Genomic DNA, 10,402 nt, shown 5'->3' with positions numbered 1-10,402 from the left:
CTACTCCCTCCGTTCCTAAATATAAATATTTTTAGAGATTCCACTGTGGACTACACATGGAGCAAAATAAGTGAATCTACACTGTAAAGTATGTCTATATACATCCGTATGTAGTCCGTAATGAAATCTCTAAAAAGACTTATATTTAGAAACGGAGGGAGTACTTAGTTATCACAGGTCAAGCAAAACACTCCTTGAATGCTCCTAGGCCCACAAGTCATTGACATAGAGTGACCCACATGTCAAGGATTTAGCTCTTATCTCTTGCAAATATGCAGCCAAAGAGTGGGTTAATGGAATTTGGGTCAAAAATCAAAATAATGCTATTTTGACTTAATTGAGCCTGAGTTCAATCAAAACACAAAATATGGTTGCATTGGCTCGCATCCTCTCAACTAATATGCTTGCAACAGCACAAAATCTTGTGAAATTTGCTTAAGTGAACTGCATGAGATGTTAACACACCCCGCCACCTTACACAGAGGATGCTCAGATAATTTCTCCATTTGAACTTGCAGGAATTAATAGAAATTAAGCATGTATGGCAAAGCATTTACTAGCAGTGATAATTAAGCCTCCATTTGAAGATGCGGGGAGCATGGTATCTGTCATCTTATGGCCATGGCAGAAGCATCACCTCTGCTCGATCTATCAAGGCGAAATGATTCTTCATCTCTTATCAGAGGAGGGATATTCCATGTGCCATACGTATGGCCTGATATTTCTCCACCTACAAGAATATGACACACATAGCCGCATTTATGCGTTAGCACTCCAGGAATTATTTTAAAAAGATCAACCGAATCAGATGAAGATAATTATCAGTATGTCTTCAAACCAGAGAAAGAAGGCATACCTTCCTTTGTAGCCTCCTCACATCTTCTCCAGTAACTTCTTGAAATGTTAGGGTCCAATTTCTTTGAGAAGCTCTCATATTTTTCCTCAGCTTCACCAATGCACTTGGCCTATACATACAGCAGCCATTCGCAGAGCGAATTACCACTAGACTTATAAAAAGATAAAAGGTAAGATCTAGTAAAGCTTATCGCAAAAACATAGCTTAAACATATGATAGAGCAATTTCCATAAGCCAGAGCTATTACAATGTAAATAATTCAAAATTGTAAGGAAGAATTTGCACCCACTTCCAACTACCGAATTTATCATTAGATTTGTGAATGTCTCGAGAATTCACATCAGGCTAACAGATGCTCTCCATGCCACACATAACCACTTCTCCCAATGCAATAACTCGTGCATTGAGGTTATGAAGTCATGAACAATTACTAATAACCATATACTACATGATTCGTGATTACGATTTTTAGTTTGTACAGGGCTAGTAATTAAGTAAATAAAAAAGATCAGTAAACTGAGTGTGAGATACTTGGAATTGAAGAAACTCGCATTTCTAAGCAGGAACTAAGTTAACTGAGATTACATAGCACCAGAAACATTAGGAATACATCAGTGACAATGCAACAAATAATATGCCAAGAAGTAAAAGGCACAGATACTTTGTTACACACCAGCATCTTTGGTGCATCTAAAGGTCCATATATCGCAGCAAACATGCGGAGGATGTTAAAAGTATTGTTAACCACATCGTCCTGCAACACATGATTTAACTAGTTAACAGTTAGACATGAAGTAATGCACGCATGATCTTTTGAGTGACAACGTAATTGCAATACGTACCTCATAATCATACCTGCAAGATAGCTAAAACAAGTCATTGGTGAAACAACTCTTTTCACTGATGCTGTACAGAAAAAGGAACTTCTCTAAATATCAAGAAGGTTGGATTTCCATTTAGTTAGGTCATTTACATTAGGTTGAACCAGAACTTTGTAACTAAACTCAAAAGTTCATTCAAGAAAAGACTTTATTTTCAAGTCTAACATATAGCACATCATTTTCAAGACAGTTACAGGTTTTGCACATTTCTGGTGAAGTTCTGCTTACACACATACACTACCTCCCTAGAGCATTAATCAAGCTGATCAGATGTGCTAAATATTGACATGAATCTGCACCATTCTATGTACAAACAAGAAAATGCAACATTGCATTTGTGCATGCAAGACAATGATTTAGAGTATACTCACAGGTCATCACATATCTCAACTAAAAATTCTGAGACAGACAAGAAATCCATATGCAAGTCATTGACCTAGAAATAATCAAAGAAAGGGTCTGGTTAACAAGAGTTGGCAATCGGTAAGGCAACAAAGACAAAGATATATATACCTTCTGACCAGTAAGCTGATACATAATCAGATTAAGGACTCGATAGTCAAATGATTTGAGATGGATTGCTTCCATAACATCTTCGATAGATATCTATAGAGAAAAAATTGTAGCAACTATATTTCAGTTTACGGCAAAAATGCTTGGTTGCAAAAAGGATTTTCGATTTTTCAGCATTTGTCACTTCACATTTTCGTGCGCAAGCTGGCAAACTCCTATATGGTTATATCTATTACCATTAGAACGTAATACTTACCATCTGGCCTTTGCTCTTTCATGTTCAATATTACACTTCAGTATATTCGTGGATCAACAAATATGAGTGAATATAACATATGATCTAAGAAACAGCTCTAGTTACCTTATCACTTCTTGATAATGCTTGACAAAGCTTCCTCTCTAGAGACCAATACTGGATGCCAGATTTGAGTTCATTTCGCAATCTAAAACATGGAAAAAGTATAGGGCTAATTCAATCAGGTATGGAGAATATTTTACATGTTTACAAGTGCATAGAGTAGAAAGTTCCCAACTGATCTGTCATTAACCCCTGGCACTGAAGAAGATTATCAAGGGGATCAAGCATGTCAGACAAGGACGTCTGACTAGAACCTTGTATTTTCCTTTGCAATACCTGCATTGGTAATATCAATGGAAATTAAGAAGAAAAACAAATGACAGTAGATAACTAAACAAGAAATTCAATCTACACACAATAATCCAAGATCTCTGTTGATCAGATTCGACACAGATCATGTCACGCATCATGTTCCACAAGATAACCAAATCAAAAGTCCAAATCTTACTGTTGAAGAAGCGTTGTTGTCTGGAACTAATTGCAAACTGTCTTCATTTGAAGCATCTAACTGCAACAAGAACGATTTAGCTTGCCTAATGAAAATAATAAAATGGAGAACTGTGAAGCACAATTCAGCAAAAACCTGGTATATGTAGCTCTCTGTAAAAGAAAGAAAAGGAAGAAACTTGAAAACAGAGTGTGGTCTGTTAACATCCAAACCATGAAATATGAAGTATGACCTGCACTGCCATTTCAAGAAAAATAAAGTTGAGAATAGCAGCATTCTATGTAACATCTATAAGGACATTTAAGAAACAAAACTACAAAAGTATAAAAACGTGCTTGCATGAGAACAGCCAAAGCTGCAGACATCTCACTGATATAGTTCCTGTCTGAAATTCTTAACCGGTGTGATTCAAGAATGAGCAAAATGTACTCCATGTCAATTTATCTTATTTTGATATGAACCTAATGTTCATAAGTGAGTTCAATGGGGTTTTTTCACAAGTAAAATCATGACAACTTCGGAAAAAAAAAAGGCAATAGGATAGTATTAGCACATAGTCTTAGAGAAGCACAGGGTAACTAAGGTTGTCGAAGGTGTCAAAGTGTACGTACAAAATCTTCAAGCGTGGAATTGGCTCTCATCATTGCATCGAATCCAATCATAGGTGCATCCTGAATGGAATTGGCTCTCATCATTGCATCGAATCCAATCATAGGTGCATCCTGGATGGAATTGGCTCTCATCATTGCATCGAATCCAATCATAGGTGCATCATGAATGATTAATTTCTCAGCATCCATCTTGAACTGCTTAGTTGGCTGGCTCGATAAGATATATCTTGATCAGATGGATTAAAGGACATAATCTCTACAGAGTACCAGCGCCAGTTAACAACAAATTTGCTTAGTTCACGTACAAGGTAAAGTGCGAATAATACTTACTTCATCTTCCCTATTAGTACCGTCCAGACTGGCTAGACGTTGAACTTCTTTGAGAGTATCAGAATTAACCTTAAAACAAGTCTCAATATCAATTCAGTATTGCAAACATTTGAAAATAGGAAAGTAATTCAACATGTGGCAATGGGTCGCTAAGATTACCTCTTTCAAAAGCTCAGAGATTAATATGACCTTCTTCTCAATGGCAAGTGAATCAAACGGTTGCGCCTGCGTGCACAAAATAAAGAGGATCCAAACCATGAACAATTAAATGCATTCAGTCTGCTATAATTCAACTATCAAAGGAACCTTTCAAATGTCAGCAAGAGATAGTAAATTTAACACGGAGATAGAAAAAGGCAAGGCATGCAAATCAATTGAAAACATATTCTAATGATCATAAAAGGAATCTACAAGGGGGTCTCTTGCTTATCTGGCAACAAAAAAACTGACAAAAGGGACATATCCCCGATTTATTATGAAACTACTAGAGATTCAGAACATAAACGTTACCAAAACAGATTTGACAGAAAATGAAGAAAGGAAATCATGCTACAGGCCTGCTAGACCCAGCAAACTTTGGATTTAAAAATCTCAAAAGACAGCAATAGAACCATTCGACGAGGAAAATGAAGTTTACAACTGTTGCCGATTCAGAAATGTGCAACGGCCATGTTTTTCCTAGTTGTAGGATCCCACTCCACCTCACATATTTGAAGCTATAGTCACTGGTTATGATCCAACAAGCACTTGTAAGGATCATATTGACCGTGAACTGTTGATAGTTGGTGAGTAGATGAGCTTTTGAAAGTTGGATGGGCTTTAGGTCTATATATTAAATAATTCTTGGATAAATCTCAGAGGCCCATTTATGCTTTTAGGACATGGTGGGAAGTTCTGGAATGTCCTGCAGCCGTTGATCATGCCGATGTTCAACGAATTTTACGTTGGGACCTTCGACATGTCTTGAATAAATTTTGGTGTCATTACCCTGATCCCCAAAGTAGTTGGGGCGACGGGCATTAGACACTTTAGGCCGATCACGGTGATTAATGTACTCAAACGGATTTTTGCGAAATTTTCTTTGATGCTTTAGCACCTGTGGCAGAGCGGATTGCTCATCCTCCAGACCGCGTTCCTGAAGGGCCAACGGATCCATGATGGGATTTTGGCCCTTCACGAGATTGTCCACGAGGTGGCAGCGCGGGGCCGTAAGGGTGTCTTTCTCAAGTTGGACTTTCAGAAGGCTTACGACCGCCTGGATTGGTCCTTCTTGTGGCTAGTGCTCCAGTGGCGGGGCTTTGATGAGAGATGGTGCTCAAGGATCATGCAGTTGGTCCAGATGGGTAATGCGGCGATTAATATCAATGGCAAGGTGGGACCATTCTTTAGGTCATCTAGGGGAGTGAAGCAAGGGGACCAGATTTTCCCTCTTCTCTTTAACCTCGCCGTCAATGACTTGGCTGGCATCCTAGACAAAGCCAGGATGGCCGGCCACCTTCGAGGTAGTGGGCCACTTAGGGCCAGTTCTTTTGCTAGCTTCTAGGATAAGCTGGAATAAGTTACCCCCTACCCAGCTTATTCTAGAAGCCCAATCAGAATTATTTTTTTAGAAGTCTACTAATTAGGATTTGACTTATAGACTTCTAAAAACATATTTTTGTTTGGGCTTCTAGAATAAGCTGGGTAGGGGGCAGCTTATTCTAGAAGCTCAAAAAAGCCACCAAAAGAACTGGCCCTTAATCCCTGTGGGAGGTGTCACCCATTTACAGTATGTTGACGACACCATGATTATGGTGGAGGGGTCCGACCTTGACGTCGTTAATCTTAAGTTCCTACTCCTTTGTTTTGAGGCCATGTCGGGACTTAAGATCAACTTTGACAAAAGTGAGGTCGTCGTCTTGGGTTACTCGGCAGCCGAATAACAACGGGTCGTGGACAACCTCAACTACAATTTGGCGGCCTTCCCAATTGCATATCTAGGGATGCGATGTCCGACTCGAGGATTCTGTTGAGTTAATTTGACCCACAAGTGCGGCGAGTAGCGTCTCGAATACCTTGGTGTGGGCGGCTCACCTCTAAGGGGAGTAAATATGTCCTTATTAGCTCTAACCTCGCGAGCCTCCCCATGTATATGATAGGGATGTATATCCTACAGGAGAGCACTCATAGCTCATTCGACAAGGATCTGGCAGGGAGCCAACGGTCACCAGAAATATCATATGATCAAGTGGGCGGACATTTGCTTGCCTAAGGATCGGGGTGGATTAGGCATTATTGCCTCGTGCCGCATGAACGCCGCCCTCATGTTTGGCGGATCTTGCGGGGTGAGGGTGGCCTGTGGCTGCAGCTGCTTCAGGCAAAATACCTAAGAGGCGAGCCTCTCCTGGCATGCTATCGCTCAGATGGTTCCCGGTTTTGGAATTCCGTCCAACGGATCAAGGAGGATATTCGTCTAGGGGTTTACTTCACAGCAGGAAATGAGGAAGGAACCCAATTCTGGTTGGATCCATGGGTTGGTGGCGAGACACTCCAGGTGGGTTTCCCTAGGCTATTTGCGTTGATCCGATGCTCTTAGTTTCCACGGCCTACCAGGATGGGTTGTGGAACATCTTGTTCCGTCGCACATTTGTGCATGAGAAAACTGTAGAGTGGGCTAGATTGTGGGCAGCCCTCCCGCCGGTTATGCCAGATTATCTAGATACCGTTTATTGGAGTCCTTCACCTTCAGGTGAGTTCTCCGTGAGCTCGACATACCATGCACTATGTCATTCGCTCACTATTCCTGTAATGGCGTATGCCCCCTCTGTGGGGTACCAAAAACCTACACTCACATCCTGTTTCGTACGTGAGGCACTGGGCCTGGGAGGCCTTGAACTTTGCAGAGTTCCTTGAGGCCCGAGCTACCCATACAAGGCGAAAATGCCGTCTACTCTGGCTAATCTTTGCGGCGATGTTATGGACGACTCGTAATAAAATGGTGATTGAGCAGGTTTTTCCATGGCAGAACTCTAACTCGTTCTTCAAATTTCTGGCTTTCTTGCAGCACTGGCACCCGCTCTCTAGACAGCGTGACCATGACAGGCTTGGGCTTATGCTAGATGCGGTTATGGCTACGGGTGTCACCTATCATCTTCGTAGGGCTGCCATGCCTACTGCCACTCGGTGGCCTTTTTTCCTATTTCTTTTATGCTTTCGTTGGGCATGATTGTGTTGTTGCCCCGGTTGTCCTACCTTTATGACTCTTGGACTTGGTTGTATGGTCTTTTACTTTATCTATATAAAGCGGGGTGGAACCCTATTTCGAGACAAGGTGGAAAGTTTAGTCCCACCTCACGAGTGGAGTAGAGTTGGGACTAACATGTAGGAACTATCTTCCACATCCCATTGGAGCATGAGAAGAGGAGTGGTACATGGGCACTCCTCCTCCACCACCCACCTCGCCTCACCCGCGCACATATGTTTCGTGAACGAGTTGGGTTCAGACCTACGTCATGTGTGCGCTTTATCTTCGCCGGTTGGAAAAGGATATTTAATTGCTAGAGATTGCAGAATTGCGGTTAGAGCTTCAAGAAATATAGAAGAATTTAGCTAACCCTCCTCTGGCGCTCCCGTGGGAGACAGAGGAGGCTTCCCGCCGCCGCCGGCCCCAGACCACTCTCCCCCTCCTCTTCCCTTGCCGACGCGCTGGTCGGCCGGCTTCGCCTTCTCCTCCTCGCCTGGTGAGGTCGTCGCGGGACAATCTGGCTCGGCCAGGACGCGGTGCTGCGCGGGGCGCGGCGGCACTGGAGGCCGTGGCGGTGGCGTGGAGGGCTGCGTGCGGGTGAGCGCACGGGGCTTCGTGCGGCGGTGCTTGGCGCCGGGTGGATGCGGGTCGGCCGGATCTGTCCTGGGTTTTCGACCAGCGGCGCGGGGTGGCAGGTGCGGTAGGGTGCAGGGAGCGGAAGGCACGGGCGGCGGTGTCCTGTGCTCGGCCGTTGGCGCGGTGGCCCGTGCTGGCGGGGAGTTCGGCCCTCCCCGTCCCTGATCTGGATCGGCCAAGTGTGGGGGCGTCGTCTGCGTTCCTCCCCTCCGGTTGCTCGTTACGCGGGTGCGTGCCCAGCGGCTCCGACGCTTGGAGCTTGCCGGACGGTGCAGGTTGGGTAGTGGCCCGGTGTGGCTGCTGCTCCGGTCATGGATGGCTCCACGGCAGCTTGGCAGGTCGACTGCGGCGGCGGCTGACGTGTTCCGACGTCGGCTTGTCCGTAGGCGGCCTGGGACAGCCTTCGACACCTCTCCTCGTCATCCGGGCACTACCCTCATTGAAGGGTTGGACCTTTCCCAGTTGCAGTTCATCGCTCGTCTCGCGTCCGGTATAACAGGACTGAGCTCGTCTCGCGCCTGGCTGCAGGATCGAGCTTGTCTCGCGTCCGGCTGTAGGACCGAGCTCGTCTCGCGCCAGGGGCTACAGGACGGGTCGCCAGTTGGGTCTCGGTGCTGGGTGCCGCCCAGGGGTGCGAAAGGCGCGGCCTTTCCGCTCGTCTCTTTGATTGGGGCAGCGGCAGGTCTCAAGTGAGGTGGTGTCAAGGTATTGGATGTCGGGGTGGTGGTAGCGCGGTGCTCATGGGCAGAGATTGTGGCTTGGTGCTGCCTGGAGACCATGGTCGTGTGGGCGGCGTGGTAGCCAGGGTGTGGCGTTCGGTGGCGGTGAGTGGTTGTCAGGGTGAAAACTTGTTCTATCTTCGATCGGACCGGTGGCGGCGAAGATCGTTCCCTTCTTAAAGGCGTCGTCGCGGCTCTCATTGCCCTCGTGTTACTACAGGGGAAACTCTGATTCTAGGATCGGGCGGTGGCGGCGTTCCGATGTCGAAACCTTCCTGAAGGCGCAGTCATGGAGCCCATGGTTCGCCGTATGCGGCTTCATCTCTTCACGCTGACGTGTTCACGGTTGAAACCCCCAGTTACTCCCGTAGTGTTAGGGATGGTATTGTTGCGTTCAGCGTCTATGTATCCTGCCTTGGGTGTGTGCGTGTATTGTGATGGCATGCGTTTGTTTCGGGTTGTTGATGGTCATTGCTTTATATATAAAGCGGGACCAAAGCTTTTTTTTTAATTAATTGCTAAGTAATACCAGTCATTAAGTTTTATAAGGAGGTATGGTTTGTTCATCCCGCTTTTACTACTTAAATAGTATGTTGATAGATATGCCTATTCCATGCCTGGTCCGCACTCGCATGATTAGCTTATTACAATATGAGATTAATATTGTTAGCACTGTCTTCATAATTTACTTATGGATTAAATTAATCGGAAAATTGCTAACATATCGGACAAGACCTTTAGTTCACCCGAAACTGCTAGTCAAGCAAGCGCACACGTAACTTACGGATCTGAGGTGATTGGATTCGTGAACACGGCGGAAGAGAAGGGGGCGAGGTGGCTAGGCTAATAACCATACCAGGAAGAGGAGGAAGTGGGCGAGGAAGCGGTCCCCGCCGCCGCTGCCGTTGGAATCGGAGAGGCCACGGGAGCCCATGAGCGAGAGCACCCTCTGCACCTTTTCTAGCTCCAGCAGCGCCTCCATGGCGTGGTGCCGTGCTTCCGCTCGATCTTGGTTTGATTTCAGGTTCGATTTCAGGTTTGTGCGAGTGAATTCACTGGAACAGAAAGGAGGAAAAGATGGAAACGAGAAGGTTGGGCCCTGACTGCAAATAAGCTGGTCCACATGGGCTGCCCCAGTTGTATCCGGCCGCCAGGCTAAAGTTATAGCTTCTTCTCGAAATCATTAATTGAAGACTACTTCTTTATCACTCTCACATCCTCAGGTAACCATAAGCTAGTTTAAATATTTTATTTTTTAAACCGTCTTTTCAAAATGACACATATAATGCGTCATTTTTCACAATCTGAGAAGGTGAAAGAGATCTTTGAAAAAAATACTCTTGAATTAGTGATTTTGAAGATTTAAATGCACGGTTTAAAAAATAAACATTTTAAAAATACAGATCTATAAAAAAATAAAAACTCTTAGGTTACGACAAATGACATACATGCAATACTTCAGCTGTCACAATATAAAATGGTGAAATTGACATTTAAAAAGAGTATTTTTTTAATTCATGATTTTGGTCCTTGTTGGCTAAGCGCCACAAAAGGGAACCGGCGCTTAGGCGCACCCCTTCTAGATCGGCCCATTATGGAGGTTTACGCTCGATGGAGCAGCTCCAATTTTCCCTCGTTCTATGGTCACGGTTGAACACAAAAGGTTCATAAAAGCGAAAATGGTTCATAAATTTTGAAATGTAAGTTCATGAATTTAAAAAATTTCACTCTGATCTAAAAAAACTTCACAAATTTCTAAAAAATTCATGGATTTTAAAAATTAGTTCATGAATTTGAAAAATGTTTTAAAAAAAGTTCGTTGAACTG

General features: G+C 44.2%; 1 protein-coding gene across 2 annotated transcripts; it reads right to left on the bottom strand.

Moving 5' to 3' along the window:
• Positions 1 to 299: 299 nt before the first annotated feature.
• Positions 300 to 9,720, bottom strand: LOC123426875. 2 transcript variants are annotated; one of them, XM_045110775.1, is made up of 14 exons: positions 9,432 to 9,710; positions 4,157 to 4,222; positions 3,998 to 4,066; positions 3,668 to 3,874; positions 3,192 to 3,293; positions 3,057 to 3,116; positions 2,784 to 2,884; positions 2,612 to 2,693; positions 2,251 to 2,343; positions 2,109 to 2,173; positions 1,699 to 1,711; positions 1,530 to 1,610; positions 857 to 965; positions 300 to 730 (listed from the first exon to the last, which is right to left on the bottom strand). In XM_045110775.1, the coding sequence occupies exons 1-14, from the start codon at positions 9,555 to 9,557 to the stop codon at positions 609 to 611; spliced, it is 1,296 nt and encodes a 431-aa protein (XP_044966710.1). In that variant the 5' UTR covers positions 9,558 to 9,710; the 3' UTR covers positions 300 to 608. The 2 variants fall into 2 exon arrangements, with proteins under 2 accessions (XP_044966710.1, XP_044966711.1); XM_045110776.1 differs by lacking the exon at positions 300 to 730 and having other exon boundaries at positions 877 to 965; positions 1,699 to 1,722; positions 9,432 to 9,720.
• Between the last annotated feature and the right edge of the window lie 682 nt (positions 9,721 to 10,402).

This window comes from Hordeum vulgare, chromosome 2H (assembly GCF_904849725.1).
Source record: "Hordeum vulgare subsp. vulgare chromosome 2H, MorexV3_pseudomolecules_assembly, whole genome shotgun sequence".
NCBI classification, from domain to species: domain Eukaryota; kingdom Viridiplantae; phylum Streptophyta; class Magnoliopsida; order Poales; family Poaceae; genus Hordeum; species Hordeum vulgare.
The sequence above is the reverse complement of the archived record's forward strand: the minus strand, read 5'-3'. Positions and strand labels throughout refer to the sequence as shown.

What these genes read in the sequence shown, in the direction of transcription:
- LOC123426875 (XM_045110775.1), bottom strand. Translation starts at nt 9,557, where the DNA reads ATGGAGGCGCTGCTGGAGCTAGAAAAGGTGCAGAGGGTGCTCTCGCTC. An exon ending in GTACTAATAGGGAAGATGAA is followed by an intron (nt 3,875 to 3,997) that starts GTAAGTATTATT and finishes TTATCGAGCCAG; the next exon opens with CCAACTAAGCAGTTCAAGAT. An exon ending in CAGAGAGCTACATATACCAG is followed by an intron (nt 3,117 to 3,191) that starts GTTTTTGCTGAA and finishes TTCTTGTTGCAG; the next exon opens with TTAGATGCTTCAAATGAAGA.